The sequence below is a fragment of the Ipomoea nil genome, unplaced genomic scaffold, assembly GCF_001879475.1.
Source record: "Ipomoea nil cultivar Tokyo-kokei standard unplaced genomic scaffold, Asagao_1.1 scaffold2353, whole genome shotgun sequence".
Taxonomy (NCBI): domain Eukaryota; kingdom Viridiplantae; phylum Streptophyta; class Magnoliopsida; order Solanales; family Convolvulaceae; genus Ipomoea; species Ipomoea nil.
The window spans coordinates 131,192-153,951 of record NW_017618781.1 but is presented as its reverse complement, the minus strand read 5'-3'; the positions used below and the strand labels follow the sequence as shown (position 1 = coordinate 153,951).

General features: G+C 37.7%; 1 protein-coding gene across 1 annotated transcript; it reads right to left on the bottom strand.

Annotated features, from left to right (window-relative positions):
• Positions 1–8,175: 8,175 nt before the first annotated feature.
• On the bottom strand, positions 8,176–8,759 carry LOC109152005 (inositol hexakisphosphate and diphosphoinositol-pentakisphosphate kinase 2-like). Its single transcript, XM_019299593.1, has 4 exons — positions 8,750–8,759; positions 8,511–8,664; positions 8,336–8,435; positions 8,176–8,253 (listed from the first exon to the last, which is right to left on the bottom strand). Exons 1-4 carry the CDS (start codon positions 8,757–8,759, stop codon positions 8,176–8,178), a joined length of 342 nt encoding a protein of 113 aa, XP_019155138.1.
• Positions 8,760–22,760: the final 14,001 nt, after the last annotated feature.

Genomic DNA, 22,760 nt, shown 5'->3' with positions numbered 1-22,760 from the left:
TCAAAGATGCTGGAGGATATGTTAAATACCATTCCAATTTTTTTTGTAGGGGGAAGCACTAAATGTTGCTAGCAATTTCATCGCAAATTCAATTATGCATGATGTGACTATGAAACTTCTAGTTTTATAGTAGTGCTCCAACGAAGTAATGGACTTCCAGTCCAAAAATATCCTCATTATCATCTTCTAAATGGTTCCTTATCTACTTCAAGAGTTTATTGGACAACCATTAGTGTGATACGTAAATGATACCTATCCATATAAAACATCTTCAAGACATTTTTCAAGTAGGCTAACTGGTGTATAAAACTTCTTCAAGGAGAAGCTCGATCTTCAAGTCGAGACTGTAAGTGTACATATTTTGTACACATTAAAAACCTATGTTGGCTAATTTATTTTTATAATAAATAGACTTAGGTTAGCTAAAGTTCTTGGACCATTTTTATCCATCATATGGTGAGTGATTGAGTGACTCTTGTTTATTAGTGATATGAAGAGGAAAACAGCTATCAGATTATGGTTCAAGCAAATGTGTGGTTGTTAAACAAGTGGCTGAGAATGATTTGCTATGTTAGGAAAGCTACTTTTTGTGTCTTGAGAAATTGGAAGCTTCATCACTACAAAAGGAAAGGAAGATCATTGTGGAAGTTGCTAATTTGGAGATTTAATATTATTTTGAGAAGTGAACATTCTATTAATGCTAACGAATTGAATTAAATATATTATTATTCTGTTGAGCTACAGTCTGCGCCTGAGTCAGTCAAAGTCTGCTGAGCTACGGTCTGCGCCTGAGTCAGTTGAAGTACTAGATTTAGCTTTCTGCGGATTCTTGTCTTTTATACCAATGTGTCTCCACGCTTCTGGCGTCAAGGAGCATTGGAAGATACATACGGTCCAAATTGGGGAAGATATATAGGACCTAGTCACTCTTTTTATGATCAATATATATATTGAAGATCTTTATCATCAATCCATATAATTTCTCGGCATTCTATTAAATTTGAGCTCTTATCTCCCCCTAATGTCGTGAAATGATCTTCATAAAGTGTGCAGTCAGTGTACCTAATTATATATTGATCCTTATCATGGGCTCTAAGGATTTAAATAACAAACGGAGGTTTATAATCAACATATACATGCCCACAAAGGTATGTTATGGTGGTGATATAAGAAAAAGACCACACACTATGAATTAAACACAGATTGGAAATGTTTGATTTTACACCACGTACTAGGTTCTAGGGGGAATAATTATGATGTGCAGTATGTTAGATTCTGATAATAACAATAGCATATAAAACTGATATCCCCAATAAGAAAATATATAAATTAAGAATTTTCTGCTACAAAATATGCTTTATATAATATGCATTTGAAGAAATATGACTCACTAAAAATATATATTTCCCCAAGGCGACCCACTAGCTTATCCGATACTATAATTTCATTTGGGCCTTTAAAGTCTTTAAAAATGTATCACAACATATGAAGTACCCGAAACATATATGCAATCATCTAAGAGTAACATATACAACCAGATATGAAAGCATATATATCTAACGACATTATAAGTGTACACAACAATCATAAGGAAGATATGAAGGTTGACAAATAATTATAGATCTTCAAGATCTCCCAAAAATGATTATCATCATCTTTCCAAAGAGTAGCATCATTAGTTTCGTGCACATTGACATGATATAATTCACTCCCTCATTTGCTTCAGGCAAACTAATATGATATAATTCACTCCTTCGTTTGCTTCAGGCAAACTGATATGATATCATTTGCTTCTATATTTCAAATGGCATTTAACCCAATTATATCATGTATGACATAAATCAAAGATTATTCTTAAAGGGGTATACCACTCCTTAAATAATACAGAATTGCACTAAGCTATATTTAAAAAGGGATTCATCATTTTGACATCTTAAATTTAGTCAAAAGAGAATTATCATGATTAGTTGATAATAGCAATCCTTCTGGAATTGATATAGGCTTTATGGAACAAATAATAATTCAACTTTGAATTAGCACCCAGTCAATTGCATACGAGAGTCATGATTGCATGTATGAGATCAAATTTTAGTGAATAAGCTTACAAATTAAGATAAGTAACTCTGAGAAGTAAACTTCCCGAATAGTAAATTCTGAATAGTTAATCCGAGTAGTAAAATCAACAAATTAAAATCTCTTTGCACTCGTAATAATTTGCATCCAAAACTGACTTTGCATTGAAAACTTTTCAGAGTTACTTATCTTAATTTGCATGCTTATTTACCCAAATTTCTTTGCACTCATAATAATTTGCATCCAAAAATAACTTTGCGCTGAAAACACTTTTGGAATATATATATTCTTCTTGGCCATGCAATCACTTTTCGAAAATCGTGGCCATGAATTAACTTTTCGAGTGCTTCAGACATAAACTAACTTCTAAGATGCTTCAAGCATGAGCTAACTTCTCGGATGCTTCATGCTTCAGGCATGAGCTAACTTTTTTCGCCATGAATATATTTTCATGCATTGTTCAAAACATTATCATGATACCAATCATTTCTTCATCAATACCTCATCATACATTATCATCATTTATCGCAGTATTTGCTTCAGGCAAATTAGCTAGAATCATCAAGATGAGACGCATTTTTCAACGACCAAATGCTTTAGTGTGCGGCACGTAGGGATCAATGCCCTTCACACTCACATTGATAGCAAACTTGCTTATGGTTAGAATTTTGCCTCGATGAGTTTGGTCATCTTTGAATATCTTGATCACTTTGTTTATTATTTTAAGCTCAAAATTTATACCACCCCGGTTATAATCTCGACCGCAACCTCTTATAAAGTTGCTTGACTGGGCAACATTATGTGCTTCAGGCACCTACACAAAACCAACCAGACATGCATTTTGATTCTTCATCAACAACTAGTTATGTTTCTTAGCCACAATGAGTGCTAAAATCAGCTTGGGATGCTTCTAATAATTTGTTGTCTTGTACTACTGCAGGAGTACAAAATTACTCACATGAAAAAGTTGGCAAGGTCTTTTCAATTAAATATTTCTCTGAAACTTCTTGTTAAAAGTTTCACTTGCGAGACTATTTTGTGCATAGCTAAATTATAGTTAATCACTGACTTATCATCTTGAAACATGAGATTAGGCTAGTGAAAATGTGTCTGAGGAAGAACATTTAATTTGATGACTTCTGGTTAAAATAGTCCTTCAGGAACTTCCATTAATTTAAGGGGTTCTTTTTCAATCAGATACTCATTTTTAAGATCGTGGTTCAAGTGGTGACGTATGAAAATGAGAGCTTGTGCCTTCTAGAATCGGTGCTCTGTGACTTAACAATAAAAAGCTTGGCTCAATTCTTTAGATGCCAAATATATTTTAATATCCAGAGCCCAAGCTAAATAATTGATTCATTCATAAGCAAGCTCAATAAATTCACATTTGGCAATGGAAGCCATGATCTACAAGATCATTATTTTCATGCAACTTTATGAAACAATGTGTGACAACATTGGGAAAACCCACTATTTTGAATACATGTTCAAACAATGGAATAAGAAATGCCTTTTTGCATAAATATGCATATATGTATCTTAGTATTCTGATGCAAACATAGAAATCCAATGCAAACATAATAAGAATCAATTATGCATTCAATATCCAAAGTCATAGAACATACATGGATACATATATATACATATGATTTAGCATGTAATACTATTTATTTACCATTTCAAAGCATCATGGCACATATAGCATAAATAAATAGAATTTGTATTTACAAACTCATGTATTTACCCAAATTCTTAACCATGGCTTGATGAGGGATTCATATACTCACAATTAGGTAACGAACATGAAGTATTATCACCCTATTTATCATAAACACACATATACATATAATAAAATCAAATCAAAATGGAGAATACTCGTTTTGCATAAACAAGCATTGGAGGTTCAAATTCATACTCGAAGGCATCTATATAAATGATCATTATCAACAAACAAAGTCATAGATTCTAGAATAAAATGCAAAAGACAAGATACCAAGCATACCGTTCACCAGAAATTACGATAAAGACTCATGCTGATAACGTGTTGTAATTTGGCCTTCTAATTAGCTCAGTCTATCGAGATTGTAGTACGGTAACGCGTGGATTGTATGTATAAACAATATTGCAATATGGAATGGAAGAGAGAAGTAGAGAGAAAAATGAGAACTCAAAATCTAGGAATTTTAAATGTACACTTTATTCATCCTTCAACATATATATATATATATATATATATATATATATATATATATATATATATATATATATATAATGCATACAACCCTTCACTTTCTATAACTAACATATAACATTAATAGAGAAGATGAAGGGATTGAAGAAATAATGACCATTATTATTAATATTTAAAACACAAATAAGTGCCTAAGTGCCTAACATATGATTAATTTAGAAATTAATTATAATCAATTTCAATATTGTAATTTTGTGTGTTTTGGTATTCTACAACGAGTGATCTACTTTCTATACTACAAACAGTGTACAAACAGTGTGCAGATGAATCTAGAAAATCTAATTGGTAAATCAAGCAGATAGATCGACAGATATGATAATAGTGCGGAAACTAAAGGCAGAAAGTAAATCAACACAATGAATTGTTTACCCACTTCTATACGATGTGTATCTATGTCTGGGGACGATCATTGATTCATCCAATCCCCTATCTCTAAATTCCAATAGTCAAAGGTAGAGAAACGATCTCACCCAAAGTGTCCACACCCGGTCAATACCCAATCTACAATGGAATAGTGGATTGTTGAAGTCGGAGAGCCATGCAACCAGATGTCCAAGAATCCCTTCGTTGGAGAGCTATTCTGTTGCAGTCCGCTTCACTGACGTATCCCACACTGTTCCCACAGTTAGATGATCTTTGCGTCAACTGATTAAGCATATAGGATTCTTCTCAAGTTCATTGTCGTAAGCTTCAGAACTATAAGTCTTGAGAAGAGATAAAACCAGAGTTGTATTCTTTTGAATGACGGGAGAGAATGTTAGTGATTCAAGCGTGTTGTATGTAGTATGTGTAACCTTTCTTGAATCAGCTCCCATGGCATATATAACTCTAATTGATGATGGGAAGACACGTAATCATGAACTTGAATTCCACATAAGACGGATTACGGTCTTACCCTTGAGGTGATCAACTGATGGTCGAATTTCTTTTAATCACACCTCTTGAAGTAACTACATCTGTCAGCTCATCAAGGTTCTCATAAATGATCTCCAACGGATTAATTTCTGAGACGCTCTGCCTCAGTTGTCTCTCTGTGTTATATAATATATATATATATATATATATATATATATATATATATATATATATATATATATATATATATATATATATGCGGTCATCATCTGCCATGCGGTCGAGTGGCCTAATCTGCATCGTTCGATCATTTGCATCCAAAGGCACATGACAATCTCAATGCACCATATATCACTTGAAAATGTACCACACAACACTCAGAAATGCACCATAGAACACTAAAAAATGCACCGCACACTAGTACATAATAGATCTCGTTGACGGTTCTATTGAACTCGTCGACGAGTTTGACACCCCGTGGAGTGGTGTAATACAAATCAATGCACCATTAATCATTCAAAAATTTACCACAGAGCACTCAAATATGCACCACATACTAGCACCCGATAACGGGTCTATTGAACCCGTCGACAGGTCAACACCCTCGTTGAGTGATGTAATACAAATAAATGTACCATTAATCACTCAAATATGCACCATAGAGCACTCAAAATTGTGGACTGTCTTATTCTTTGGGTGGTGCGGAATTTGTATTATTGTATAATGTTGCTCTATATGATAGTACTCCATTCTCTTCTATTGCTGCTATTTCCAAGATTAAAAAGGAAACTTTTTTGGTTTCAATTCTTTGGTTCATCGTGTTCGTATAAATGGTTTGTTGGACCAATTCTTGGTTTCTGAGGGGATTATTGCTACGTTTGCCTCTCCTCCGAGGCGCATGGTGACTTGGATTAAGTGGCATAAATCACTTTCAGGACATCTCAAGTTAAACACTGATGTGTTATTTTTCATAAATGGAATGGCAGGTGGGGCATGTTTGAGGAATTCGGCAGGCTTTTTCATTGCGGGATTATCTTTTCCGTTGTTTGCCTTCTCGGTACTCGAGGTGGAGGTATTGGCATTTGATTTTGCCTTGTGTTGGTGTGATATGGCATCTACTACGACAGGTTGAAGTTGATTATCTTGCACTGGTTCGGTATGTTACCTCGTCCACAATATTGGTCTCGTGGAGAGTTCATGGTGTGCTTAGTCGGATCCATTCACAGTTGGTTTTTTGTTCTTCATCAATTGTTCATAGAATTAAACTCCCTAAATAAAATACCCTTCTCAAGGTGCAACAATTAGGTGCAATTGTGTGTGCCCAAAGTTATACCCAACTCTCGTTGTGACACAAACAAAGCAAACGAAACAAGTAACTATGGCCACTAATTACAAGCATCAAACAATATTATCACAATTGCAACACAAGTATTAAACCCAAATAATAATATATTAAAAAAACAGAGAGCTCAGGCACATAGGTTCATAAACACTTTTATCCAAGAATCTCTAAAGAATTTAGCCAAGCATGGCTAAATTATACATAGCAAATAATAATAAAAGTAATACAAATTATCAAAAGAGTACAAGAATGAAACAGACGATTCTCTCGAATCTCCCTAGCTTAGTCTTCTTCTTGCTCCCCAAGATAAATTGTGGGTCTTGATTTCTCTTTTTTTTTTTTTTTTTTGTCTCCAAAGATCTCTGAGTTCTGAATTATCAATTCTAAATTATGTCCATTAGGGTTGAGGAAGGTGGGATTTTATAGTAGGTACAAAGCTAGGGCGAAATAGGAATTTCCTATTTAATTTATTTTGGAAATTGTTGAAATTTGGGAATTTGCTATCTTTAATATAAATTTGGAAGTTTAGCTTTGGAATGATAAGGCATTTATTGTAGCCATCTTGCTTTGGAATCACTACTACAAAAAAGGGCTTTAACCTCGATTTTTTGACCCCATTTAACGTCGGTTTTCGACCGACGTCTAGGTAGCAGACGTCGTAAATAATGAGATACGACATCGGTTAAAAAACCGACGTCGTATAATTTTTAAATTTTTAATATTAACATACGACGTCGGTTCGTAAATTTTTTAAAATTATTTTTAATAAAGAAACGACGTCGGTTTTTTAGTAAAACCGATGTCGTATATTTAAAAAAAAAACAAAATAAATTCACATAAGGCGTCGGTTTTAATGAAAAGACCGACGTCTTTTGTTAACTTTAAAAAATAAAAAAATAAACGACGTCAGTTATTTATCGTTTATTTTTTTATTTTTTTAAAACAATTTTCCACCCAATTATTCCTGTACAGCTTTTACAATTCACAACAATTTTCTTAACCTGCCCAACAATTTGATATTCAAAATCTTACAATTAATCAAAACTAATAAATCTTACAATTAATCAAAACTAATAAATCTTACAATTAATTCAAAAGCAACTCATACGATCAACTAAACAAGTTAAATTTATGGTAATTCTACAATTTATAATATTGATAATAATAATAATGTTTTACCTGTTCAATGAAATAAACCACTAACTCCTCAACAAGTCTTAAGCATCAAAATATTTGCTCCAACCTATTAAATGTTTAGAGAATGAAATTAAAATTAATATGTGTGTGTGCTTACTCCATTTTACATGATCTGGTGTGTGATTCCAGATCTTCTCATTTCACCGAACAAGTTGATGGCTTTGAAGCACTCGCTATGGGATCCATAACCTGCAATTATAGAATTTAAAGAAAAAACTCAACTAACATAAAGATAAAACATGTGCATAAACTAAAAATCCACATAAAGAAACAAGATCCAATTAAAAGTGATGATAGGCTCTAATATTCAGATTGATCTAGGAGATCAATTCTGTTAAGAAAAATATTTTTTAGCTTTGGATTCTCTCTCCATGAACAGTATCACCATAGACAATGTATATTAATAAAAAGAATTAGTGAATATAGATATATAAGAGAAATTACAGAAAGAGTTTACCTAATTCGTGGTACCAAAGCTCTTGTTGGCTGTTGCATCTAAGAAATCTTGCAATTGAACAACACTTTTAAGTTTTGTCTGCAAAAGAATAAAAATCATGCTTGGACAACATTGAGAATGAACAAACAAAATATGTAGAAAAATGAAGAGCAGAAAATACCTCAAATCTGGGTCTTCCCCCATTGTATTTTAACATCAAATTCAACAGCTTTTCCTCAGTAACTTTCAACTTTACTTTCTGTTTCGGAGTTCTATCACCACTGGACCAATTCAGAACAGTATATACTATGTAAGCTAACAAACAACATTTTCCTAGGAATAGCAAACTAAGAAACAGTATAATTACAACAATTACACAGCGTAGCTCTTCAGATTGCCCAAACGTGCCAATGAGCCCACTTCTTTGGCGTGTTAGGACCTCAGAAGGCTGAACTGGTTCATTGACCTTCCATGGTAAAGTTGGAGGAATATAGTTGAGGAAAGATGTTCCTCAACACGCAAGCAGCATCATCATAGTATATGCAGTCAATACTTGAGCTCTAAGCTTAGTGAACTAAAATGTAAAATCACAGACTATATGACATTAATCAGTTAATGTCAATATAACATCCACCTACAAATTCAAAGTTGATACAGCACATATATAGGTTAGCAGTTCCACACCTCATCAGCAGTTTCAATGTTTCACAGTTACACAAGAGATGATCAAATGCAATGATCCAATTGATTACAAAAGCTCTGATTAAATAGCAAAATCTTATACGACTGTGCATATAACATATCTCACCTGAGTGCTCCGCGATTGACCTCAAATTTGCGTTGTCTCTTTCAAAATTTAAGGCAATAATTCCAATTATACTGCATCCAGATGAAAATCGAATACGAAAACCCGCATATAAAAATGCAAATAATCACAAAAATAGCAAACGCTGGTCTATTCTTGCGCACAAAACATGAATTATGAGTTTTAGAAAAAATGCAAAAGTATAGCGAAATAAGCATTTTAGACAACGAATACCTCCGATTTGAAAACGGCGTCAGGCGGCGAGGGAGTGAGCGGCGTCCGGCGTACGGCGGCAAGGCAGCGACGGCTTGCGGCGGCGTCGACGTGAGGAGAGCAGTGGCGGCTTGCGACGACGTGCGGAGAGCAGTGGAGGTCGCGTCGACGTCGGCTGCTGCAGTTCGACGGTGGCGACGGTGGCGTGAAGGTTGCGATGGTGGCGTGCGGAGAGTAGTGGAAGGTTGAGGACGGTGGCGTGCGGAGAGTAGTGGAAGGTTGAGGACGGTGGCGAGGCGTGAAGGCTGCTGAGGTTTTTGTTTTTGAGGCGTCGACAATCTGAACTGTCGCGGTTCGATTAGGGTATAGGAGAATCTTGAGTATACGGCGTCGGCTATATACGTAGCTGACGCCGTATACTATATTTATTATTTTTTTTTATTATTATTCTTTTTATTTGAGTTACGGCGTCGGCTATATACGTAGCCGACGTCGTATACTATATTTATTATTATTTTTATTTGAGTTACGGCGTCGGCTAATTAATTAGCCGACGTCGTATCCCATATTTATTTATATTTTTTTTTTATTCGAGTATACGGCATCGGCTATTTACTTAGCCGACGTCGTATACTATATTTATTTGTTTATTTATTTTTTATTTAAGTTACGACGTCGGCTAATTAATTAGCCGACGTCGTATCCCATATTTATTTATTTTTTTATTTTTTTATTCGAGTTATGGCGTCGGCTAATTAAATAACCGACGTCATATGTATTTTTTAAAAATAAAAAATAATTTTAAATATTTAACGTCGGATTTTCTAAAAACCGACGTTATAATGGTGACTTTAAATCCTTTTTCTTTAGTAGTGAATATTGCCATTTTAAATTAGGAAGTTTCTAAAAATCGCGCCCAGTTCAATAGGTATGGTTTGCAATGATAGTTTGACCATTTTCTTTATTATCTAGACTTTGATGTACTCATAAGAGTTGTATACCTTCGAGTCTTCTTTCCAATGGCACAAGAATCACCTCAATCAGACATTCCGATCATGAGATATGATCAAAATACTAAACTATCGCATATCTGTGCGAGATGAAATGTTACTGGAAGTTTTCGACGTGTCGAGCCTGGGTCTTGACCCGTCGAATTTTCTGCTAAGTAATAGGTTGTAGCCCATCGAGTCTTCTTTCCAATGGCGCAAAAATCACCTGAATCGGACATTTCTAGCATGAGATATGATCAAAATGCTAAGCTGTCGCCGAATTCAACGGGAATTACAACTCTTCGGTCTTTTGATCCACTTTTCCCTTGTTTGATTCTTGTGATCAAATCCATTGAAAGTACCACTCTTTGACTCTCTTTGAACCATTTTAGCCACCTCCTTAGCGTCACCTTGACTTTGTTTTGGCTCCAAACTCGTCCTAGAACTTCCCTTGCTTTTAAATTTGACCTAAAATGGTTCAAAAACACTAACAAACACCGTAAAACATTCAAAACAAGTGTGAACCATAATTAAATGATAAAATAAAGGATTACGCCAATAAATTACCAAAATCATGAACTAAAGCCTAACAAATATAATCAAATCAATGCTAAAAATGTGCACAATTGGACGCACATCAAAATATATATATATATATATATATATATATATATATATATATATATATATATATATATATATATATATATATATATATGCGCTCATATGCGGTCATCATCTGCCATGCGGTCGAGTGGCCTAATCTGCATCGTTCGATCATTTGCATCCAAAGGCACGTGACATTCTCAATGCACCATATATCACTTGAAAATGTACCACACAACACTCAAAAATGCACCATATAACCCTAAAAAATGCACCACACACTAGTACATAATACACCTCGTTAACGGTTCTATTGAACCCGTCAACGAGTTTGACACCCCGTTGAGTGGTGTAATACAAATCAATGAACCATTAATCATTCAAAAATTTACCACAGAGCACTCAAATATGCACCACACACTAGCACCCGATAACGGGTCTATTGAACCTACGATTCTAATATATCCGCATGACTACATGGGAGACTAAGGCCGCACCTGAACTCTACTACACACACACACACACATATATATATATATCTCTGTGTGTGTGTGTGTGTGTGTGTGTGTGTGTGTGTGTGTGTTTGTTTGTTTATATGGCTGCAGTTCAGCAGGAATGTTCGGCGCCGTATGTTGCAAATTTATGAGCTTGTCGATGATCATATTTGTGAGTTGGCAGTGAAACTATTTGGACGTCGTCTACAATGGGTGATTTTACGTTGGCATCAGCATAGAATATGCTTAGACCAAGGATGGGTTCAACTCTCTCTTCTAAATGTATTTGGGCGCCAGGTATCTTTACTAAGTGCTCAATATTTATGTGGAAGCTTCTCCAGATCAGAGGTAGTTGCCATTCCTAGACTGCCTAGAGAGGTTTGAGATTTGGCCGAAGAAAGAAGACGGCCATGACAGTTTTCTAGATCTGGACGAGGGCTACGGCCTTCGCCACCGCCCTCGTTCCAGACGGAGGGGACTGGAATGAAGGCAGCGGCGAAGGTCGTAGCCCTCGTCCAGATCTAGAAGAAGGCCATAGCCAGACGGCCACGACTGTCCTTGAAGAAGGAAGATAGCACTGTTTTTTGTTTTTTATTATTAATTTTTTAAAATTTTTTTTAATTATTATTATTTTAATTAATTTATAATTTATAATAAATATTATTTTTAATTAAAAATAAAATAAGGACACGTGTCAACACCGTATGCATTTAACCTGATAAACAAGTCAATTTGGGCTTAATTGAACAATTTTACAGGTTTAGGGGACCTGAATGTAGATTTTTTCACTTAGGGGACCCAATTACACTATCCACTCGACTTAGGGGGCAAATTTGACACTTTTTCCTATTGTATAATGCTGCTATGTATGATAGTACTCCATTCTCTTCTATTGCTGCTATTTCCAAGATTAAAAAAAGAAACTTTTTTGGTTTCAATTCTTTGGTTCATCGTGTTTGTATAAATGGTGTGTTGGATCAATTCTTGGTTTCTGAGGGAATTATTGCTACATTTGCCTCTCCTCCAAGGCGCATGGTGACTTGGATTAAGTGGCATGCATAAATCACTTTCAGGACGTCTCAAGTTAAACATTGATGCGTTATTTTTCATAAATGGAGTGGCAGGTGGGGCATGTTTGAGGAACTTGGCAGGCTTTTTCATTGCGGGATTATCTTTTCCGTTGCTTGCCTTCTCGGTACTCAAGCTGGAGGTATTGGCATTTGATTTTGCCTTGTGTTGGTGTGATATGGCATCTACTAGGACAGGTTGAAGTTGATTCTCTTGCACTAGTTCGGTATGTTACCTCGTCCACAATATTGGTCCCGTGGAGAGTTCATGGTGTGCATAGTCAGATCCATTCGTAGTTGGTTTTTTGGTTGTCATCAATTGTTCATATTTATTGTGAAGCAAACCGTGTCACGGATCAAATACTTTAACTTCATAGGGTTTGCCTTGCTCATCAGTAGCGCTTCTATGTTTTCTTCGTTTAACTTGTTACCAGAAACTATTAAATTGATCCTTTTCTATGATTTCTGAGACTTTACCCTCAGAGATTTATTCATTCATAATAAATCTTATACTTTACTTAAAAAAACAAAAAATCATTTTTTGAACTTTGTCATTTAAGTACTTGCTCTATGCATCGAAGAACATACACCATATCCTGAGGTATCACAATTATCAAGATCTTCTCTTTCATCTCCATTACTTCAAGTAGTTTCCTCTTGTGGTCCAATTTTTTTATCAAAGGATAAATTAATAAATTTAGGTAGTTTTTCTCCAAACCATAGGCTAGCTTATTGATAAATTAAATTCACTAATTATATTAATTTTAATCTTGGACTGTAAAATATATTAAATAATAATATATCTATATAAGATATATATATTATATATAATATATCTATACGTTTATATATATATATAATTGAGAAGAGAGAGGGAGGAATTGAATAGCTAATGTTTATTGCATTTGATGATTAAAAAGGTTAATGACAAGCCTATTTATAGTGAATACAAAACTAGTAAAGCATAAATATAGGAAATGCTCCATGTATTGTAAAGTTGTTGAGATATTTGATGATATTAATCATCTAATTTAATTTTCATGTGTCTCTTGGGTTTTCCATATGTCTCTTGGGTTTCCCATGTGTCTCTTGGGTTTTCCATGTGTCTCTTTATTTTCTTTGTATTCATTCTTCATCATCTTGTTGGCACTATAAATAGAGTGCTTGTATTGAGGTTTAGACAAGAGACAATATATAATCAATTCTCCATTTTCTTCTTATTTGTATTCTACATGGTATCAGTCGCTAAGGTTTATACCTGCGTATAAACTCATCCATGGCCGACGACAACCAGCTGCTGGCGCAGCCTCCCCAACCTCAACCCAAAATTGAACCAAACTCTTCCTTTTACCTTGGTCCTGAAGATCGACCGGGTGATTTCATAACCCCGACACGTTTGACCGGAAACAACTATGATGATTGGGCTGCTGACATACAAACGGCGTTGGAGGCACGACGAAAATTTGATTTCCTTAATGGAACGATCACTGGACCGACTCCACCTTGTTCTCAGTCGGATTGGACCACAATCAACGCTATGCTTATTTCTTGGCTAATGAACACCATTAGTCCTGAGGTAAAACGCTCTCTTGCTAAATACAGGGATGCCAAAAAGTTATGGGATACTCTCGAGAAAAGATTTGCAGTGACTAATGGGCCACGCATTCAACAATTAAAATCATCTATTGTTAAATGTGAGCAGTCTAAGAATATGTCTGTGTCCACATATTTTGGCCAGTTGTCAGCACTATGGGAAGAATTACATACCCATGAGCCTATTATTAAATGTTCCTGTTGTGTCTCTTGTACCGCCGGCAGTGAACATGAGGCACGACGAGAAAATAGCAAGCTGCATCAATTTTTAATGGGTCTTTGTTCAGAGTATTATGCACAAGTTCGCACTAATATTCTGTTACACAAATAATTACACAGGACATACGATCACAGTCAGAGAAAGAATCAGAAGAATATCAACCAGTAGATCAGGAAGATGATGGAGCAGAATCAATAAGGAAAGGAAATAATTTGAGGAGGTCAGTGCGGAATAAGAAATCAATTCAGCACCAAGATTATACCTATTATTAGTCATTTATTTATTTGTTGCCTTTTATTAATTTATTACCGTTGCTAACTATGGTCTTAGGAAGCTATTTAAGGTTGGTCTTTGTACTGCAAAAGCATAGCAGAATAATAGAGTTCTCTTTTTCCTTCCTTCTCATTTTTCATATCGGAGTTACCGTAACTCGAATACGTGTGGAGCTTGAAACTTGCTCGAAAAGTTTCTTTCGTTGTGTACTAGAACTTCCGTACATAACACTGGTGCTTTCATTGACCCTTCTTTGTTTTTTTTCACTGCATTTTGCTTCATGGATCCCTCTAAAGAATCAGCCTCGATCGAACCATCCATTGCCGACATTCAGACCCAAATGGAACAACAATCTGTTGCTAGTAATCAACTTGCTATCACCGTTCACAACCTTGCACAACAAGTCCAAACCTTAACCATGTCCATGGAGGACATCCGACGCAACATCCACTCTCCACCACCATCGTCACGTCCACCTCATCCCTCTGGTAACCGGAATCTTCCCCATTCCTCCACACATCCAACCCATACATCCGTGGAACCGCAGGCTTTCCATGCTCCAATTGGTGGGATACGCTTGGAATTACCCAGATTTTCTGGTACTGATCCTTACGGGTGGATATTCCAGATCCAGGAATATTTTGATTTCTATGGTGTGGTCGACGCCAACCGACTACGCATGGCAGCTTTTGCAATGGAAGGTGACGCATCAGAATGGTATCGCTGGATTAAAAACAATAACCTGTTGAGTACATGGCCAGATTTCATGGAGAAGGTAAAACTCCGCTTTGGTCCATCTCAGTTTATTGATCATCGTGGTCAGCTCTCAAAATTGACTCAGATAGGCACAGTGGTAGAGTATCAAAGTCAGTTTGAGAAATTGTTGAACAAGGTAACCGGCATCTCAGAAGAAATGTTGATCTCTATGTTTATTGCTGGTTTAAAACCATATTTGGAGCAAGAATTATTACTTGCCAAGCCTGCTACGTTGGAAGAAGCTTTTGCATTGGCCAAAATGTTTGCAGGAAAGCACGAATTATTGCAACAACCTAACCGACCAAGACAACAATGGATTTCTACTCCAACTCCTTTAGCCTCGCGACAACAGCAAGTTCTTACGAATCCTGTATCCTCCTCCGGCCACATGTTGACGCAACCGCGTCCTCTATCGACCACTAGCCAGAATCCTCCACTGCCCAACTTACCTATCCGTCATTTATCCGCTGCTGAGATGCGTGATAAACGGAACAGAGGCTTGTGTTACAAGTGTGATCAGAAATGGTCTGTCAACCATCGCTGCAACGGCAAATTTCTTATGTTGTTAGGCGTCGATGATGATGAGTCAGAGGGAGTTTTGGAGCCTATACGTCCTGAAGATGAAATCGCCATCTCGGCTGATATTTCTACACTGAATACTCTTGCCGCTGTTCCTAATCCCCGCTCACTGCGCATTGAAGGGGTGATTAATAGTCAACCCGTGCATATTCTGATTGATGGGGGAAACACTCATAATTTCGTCCAACCTGCCATTGCCAAGAAGTTGAATTTATTCACCACTTCGATAGACCCATTTCGTGTTTATATTGGTAATGGTGATTCTCTCAGATGCCAGTTTCGTTGCCCGGAGGTACCGCTAGTCCTGCAAGAGGCGAACTTTACTGTCGACTTATTTGTGCTGCCGATTCAGGGTCCTGATATTGTTCTTGGGGTGCAATGGTTGCAGCAATTGGGAAAAATCACGCATGACTATGCTCAACTCTCTATGGAATTTAATTGGCAAGGTCGTCTAATTTCCCTTCAGGGAGACCAACATATGCATCTTCAACATGTTTCTTTCAACCAGTTACAGGCTTTATTTCACAGAGGACGTATAGAAGACATTTATGAATTGTTTTATTTCTCAACTGAGGAGGAGAACCAAAATATCCAAGTACATTCACATTCAGAATTACTGGATATTCCGCCCGGCATCCCTACTGAAGCTACGGATCTAATACATGCTTTTGAGCACATTTTTCGTACTCCCCACACACTGCCTCCACATCGAATGTTAAACCATAAAATTCATTTGCTACCGGGGTCTAAGCCGGTGAATGTGCGGCCCTACCGCTATCCATATTTTCAGAAATCAGAGATGGAAAAATTGGTTAAAGAAATGCTCGAGCAAGGTACAATTCATCCAAGCCAAAGCCCTTTTTCGTCTCCGGTGTTACTGGTTAAAAAGAAAGATGGCACTTATCGTTTTTGTGTGGATTACCGTGCTCTTAATGCGGTTACAATCCGTGACAATTTTCCGATTCCCACTATTGATGAGCTATTTGATGAATTGGGTGGCTCAGCGATCTTTTCAAAGTTGGACCTTCGTGCTGGGTATCATCAGATACGAGTGCATGACAAGGATATCTATAAGACAGCGTTTCGAACTCATGAGGGTCACTATGAGTTCATTGTCATGCCGTTCGGGTTAACAAATGCCCCATCAACATTCCAAGCTACGATGAATTCCATCCTTGCTCCTTTTCTACGTAAGTTCGTAATTGTTTTCTTTGACGACATACTCATTTATAGTTCGTCATTGCAATACCATTTGGATCATCTCAGAATGGTGTTTGAGTGTTTGGCAAGTCACACTTTTTATGTTAAACTCTCTAAGTGTAAATTTTGCCAATTGTCTGTGGATTACTTGGGCCATATCGTGGATGCCAGTGGAATACATGCCGATCCGTCGAAAATTGAAGCTATGATTTCCTGGCCACAACCTAGAAATCAGAAACAATTACGGGGTTTTTTAGGCCTAACAGGGTATTATCGACGGTTCGTTCAGGGATATGCTAAAATCGCTGCTCCTTTGACTGATCTTTTGAAAACTGATTCATTTAATTGGTCAGATGCAGCAACCACTGCTTTTCTACAATTAAAAAGTGCAATGTCCAAGGCGCCAGTTTTACGATTGCCAGATTTTAAGAAAATATTTATTGTGGAAACTGATGCCTCGGATGTTGGCATTGGCGCAGTGTTGCTTCAGGATGAGCAGCCCCTTGCTTATTTTAGCAAAAAGTTGGGCCCACGCATGCGTTCCCAGTCTACATATAATCGAGAGTTGTATGCCATTGTAGAAGCGGTACATAAGTGGCGTCAATATCTCCTTGGGCGGTTTTTTATTATACGAACAGATCACAAGAGTCTGAGAGAATTGGTTCAACAATTGGTGCACACCCCAGATCAACAAATTTATGTCCGGAAATTATTGGGGTTTTCTTTTCGGATCGAATACAAAACAGGTAGCTCCAATCAAGTCGCGGATGCATTATCACGCACTCCTGAATCGGATGTTCAAGCTTTGCATGGTACATTCTTCTCTCTCGTTTCTACTATTCGTGCACACTTCCTTGATACTATTCGTGAGGATAACAGGACACAGCCTGATCTCATCAAATTACACCAACAGTTGCATGATGGAGTTGCCGCACACCACCTCTCAATCACAGACGGTATATTATTCTTCAAAAACCGCTACTACATTGCCGCCAATTCTACCATAAAAACGGTACTCTTACATGAATTCCATTCCACCCCATTAGCTGGTCATGAAGGATCTACAAAAACATTTGCGCGGTTGACAAACTCTTTTTATTGGCCGGGGATGCGCAAAGATGTTGAACGATTTGTTGCATCATGTCTTGTGTGCCAGCAGACCAAATACTCCACGCAAGCTCCAGCAGGCTTATTACAGCCCTTACCAGTACCAACTCAAATTTGGGACACAGTCACGATGGATTTTATTACAGCTCTTCCATCCTCGCAAGGATTTACTACAATCATGGTGGTTGTCGATGTACTTAGTAAATATGCTCACTTTGGAGCATTACCCCCCAATTTCACGGCAGAGAAAACAGCAACCTTGTTTATTGAGGTGGTAGTAAAGCTGCATGGTTTTCCAACAACAATCATTTCAGACCGTGATCCAATTTTTATTAGCAACTTCTGGACTGAATTGTTCAAACAAAGTGGCACTACTTTGAAGCGTAGCACAGCCTACCATCCCCAAACGGACGGCCAATCTGAAGTGGTTAATCGAGGTCTTGAGCAATATCTCCGAGCTTTCACACACGAAAAACCCAAGGCCTGGCGCTCATATTTAAGTTGGGCGGAGTATAGCTACAATAGTAGTTATCATAGTTCTATCAAAATGACCCCGTATGAAGCGGTCTATGGTAGGAAACCTTCTCAAATTCCACCGTACAAAAAAGATGCTACACCAGTTCAGGCTGTGGATGAGTGGTTACAGGACAGACATGCACTCTAACAATTGCTCAAAACAAACCTACGGGAGGCTAAAGAGCGTACGAAGCAGAAAACTGATGCAGGTCGACGCGAGGTGAATTTTGAAGTCGGGGATAATGTGTTAGTGAAGCTACAACCTTACCGTCAAACATCAGTAGCAAAGCGTGTTTCACATAAACTAGTCAGACGCTACTATGGACCGTTTAAGATCACACAACGAATAGGTAACGTCGCTTATCGACTTGACTTGCCAACGTCAGCACGAATACACCCTGTCTTCCATGTCTCTATGTTAAAAAAGTTTATAGGAGATCAGATGCTTTCTGTCCACCCACTCCCGGAGGAATTTATGGGCCACCACCCCATACTCAAACCAATCGCTATTTGCAGCCAAAGGGAGGTGCTCAGAAATGGAAGGATTGAGCCTCAACTTCTAGTCCAGTGGAGTGACGAACCCCCTGAAAATTCAACATGGGTTCCAACAAATGATTTTAGAAAAATGTACCCAGAGTTTCACCTTGAGGACAAGGTGACATTCGAAGGGGGATCGAGTGTTACACAAATAATTACACAGGACATACGATCACAGTCAGAGAAAGAATCAGAAGAATATCAACTAGTAGATCAGGAAGATGATGGAGCAGAATCAATAAGGAAAGGAAATAATTTGAGGAGGTCAGTGCGGAATAAGAAATCAATTTAGCACCAAGATTATACCTATTATTAGTCATTTATTTATTTGTTGCCTTTTATTAATTTATTACCGTTGCTAACTATGGTCTTAGGAAGCTATTTAAGGTTGGTCTTTGTACTGCAAAAGCATAGCAGAATAATAGAGTTCTCTTTTTCCTTCCTTCTCGTTTTTCATATCGGAGTTACCGTAACTCGAATACGTGTGGAGCTTGAAACTTGCTCGAAAAGTTTCTTTCGTTGTGTACTAGAACTTCCGTACATAACATATTCTATCCATAGATCCATTACCATCACTTGACCGTGCTTATCAAATGGTCCTTCAAGAAGAGACAATTCGCTTAACTACAGTCCCCGAAGACAAGTCACCAGAAGTTATGAGTTTTGCTGTCAATACCAATTCTGGCAAGGGTCGTGGTCGCTTTGATAAACCAGACAAATCTCATCTCTCTTGTACTCACTGCAAGAAATCTGGCCATGACGTATCTCAATGCTTCGAAATACATGGCTATCCAGATTGGTATGAGAATCGTGGCAACAACGCGCGTGGAGGACGCAGTGGACGGGGTAGAGGTGTTCCCCGTGCCAATGCCACTTTAACCAAAAATCCCACTGACAGCTGTGGAGTTTCCTCATCTCATTTATTCTCACCGGACCAATGGAAGGCATTAACAGGGCTAATTAGTGGTACAAAGGTTTCTGATGATCAATTGACTGGTAAGTTTGATGCACGATTGTGGATAATTGACACAGGGGCCTCTCGTCATGTTACTGGTGATTCCACTCGGATGACTGATGCAAAAGATATATTTCATTGCCCTGTTGGTTTACCTAACGGAAAAACAGTGGTTGCAACTCAAGAAGGCTCGGTTCGATTAACAGACAAAATTATTCTTCATCATGTTCTTTATGTTCCGTCTTTAAGTTGCAATCTTATTTCTGTATCTCAGTTAAATGATGATATGCAGAGCAGTGGTCTCTTTAACTCTCATATGTGTGCTATACAGGACCAATCGAGGGAGCTGATTGGAACGGGTGTTAGACGGGATGGACTTTACTACTTCAAGGGAACCGAATCAGTGCAACATCTTACAGTAAATGGTGTGACCACTTCAATCAATCTTTGGCATCAACGAATGGGTCATCCATCTGAAAAAGTGGTAAAGCTACTTCCCTCTGTTGGAACTGTGGGAAGTTTTAATAAAGCTTGTGAGGTTTGCTTTCGTGCTAAGCAACCTAGAGAAAAGTTTCCTTTGAGTAATAGCAGAGCTTCTCGAATATTTGAGAAAATACATTTTGATTTGTGGGGTCCTTACAAACATCAATCCTCTTGTGGTGCGCGTTATTTCTTGACTATAATAGATGATTATTCGCGAGCAGTTTGGATTTATTTGATGGTTGATAAACCTGAGGTTCTCAAAATGTTTTTGTCTTTTATCGCTATGATTGATAGACAATTCTCCCAATCAATCAAAGTCATTCAGAGTGACAACGGTACTGAATTCCATTGCTTGCGTGATTTTTTTTCTGCCACTGGAATTATATTTCAAACTTCTTGTGTGGGAACTCCTCAACAAAATGGTAGGGTTGAGCGGAAACATAAACATATTCTCAATGTAGCGAGAGCTTTGCGATTTCAAGCTAGTTTGCCAATTTATTTTTGGGGAGAATGTGTTCTTGCGGCCGCACATCTGATCAATCGGACACCAACACCATTGCTTGATAACAAAAGTTCCTATGAACTTCTCTTTGGTAGTCCTCCATCTTACAACACAATTCGTGTTTTTGGATGTCTATGCTTTGCTCACAATCAAAAAGCAAAAGGCGATAAATTTGCTAGTAAGAGTCGAAAGTGCATCTTTATGGGATATCCGTTTGGGAAAAAGGGTTGGAAGCTGTATGATCTTGAAACCAAAGAATTTTTTGTTTCCCGTGATGTGAAATTTTTTGAGGATGTTTTTCCCTTTCCCCTCGCGGATACGGCTACCATTCCTCATGAAGAATTTGTTCATGAAGATTTTTCTGCAATCATCGATGAGGAGGAACCCAACTCCACAAACGAGCCAAACCCTCAACCTGAGCCAAGATTTGCACCCGAGCCAACCTCTCAACCTGAGCAGACTCCATACCCGAGTTCAGCTCACAGCCTGAACAACACACTAGTAATCTTGTTCCGAATAACCAAGATCAGAATGTTGAGATAGGTCGGGGTATGAGAAATAAAGTTCCTTCAGTGTGGATGCGCGACTATGTTATTAATTCTACTGTTGTTAAAAGTCCATCCTCCGTCACACCGTCTCCACGGTCTCCCTCAGGTACTCCTTATCCTTTAGCACATTACATTAATTGTGACAATTTTTCTCTGCCATACAGAACTTTTATGGCAGCAATTCTTTCTGAAAAAGAACCAAAATCTTTTAAAGAGGCGATGACACATAGCGGCTGGAAAGAATCTATGACAAATAAAATTCGGGCCCTCGAAGACAATCAAACTTGGACTCTTGAACATCTCCCACCTGGGACAAAGGCTCTTGGGAGTCATTGGGTGTATCGAATCAAATATAATTCAAATGGGTCGATTGAAAGACTCAAATCAAGATTAGTGGCTCTTGGTAATCATCAGGAAGAAGGCATCGATTACACTGAAACTTTTGCTCCTGTTGCCAAAATGACTACTGTTCGTGCACTTCTTGCCATTGCAGCCTCTAAAAATTGGGAACTACATCAGATGGATGTGCATAATGCTTTTCTGCACGGTAATCTCGATGAAGAGGTGTATATGAAGCTTCCCCCAGGCTTTGAGGCATCTGATCCTAAAATAGTGTGTCGATTGCGCAAGTCCTTGTATGGATTAAAGCAGGCACCGAGGTGCTGGTTTGCGAAACTTGTTACGACCTTGAAAGGGTATGGTTTCTTACAATCCTATTCCGACTACTCCTTATTCACCTTTACTCGGGGTGGAATTCAGATAAATGTACTTGTTTATGTCGATGATCTCATCATTTCTGGGAATGATTCTGCTGCTCTAAAGACATTTAAGGCTTATCTCAGCGATTGTTTTCATATGAAAGATCTCGGCACTCTAAAGTACTTTCTTGATATTGAGGTTGCTCGTAGCGCTTCTGGACTGTTTTTGTGTCAAAGGAAATATACCCTTGATATTATTTCTGAAGCAGGATTGTTGGGGGCCAAGCCGGTTAATGTTCCTATTGAGCAAAACTACAAACTCGGCCTAGCTAGTGGCCCAATTTTCTCTAATCCGGCAGCTTATCGGCGTCTAGTTGGAAGACTTATCTATTTGGCCGTAACTCGACCGGATCTCGCATACTCTGTTCATGTGTTGTCTCAATTCATGCAAGAACCACATGATGA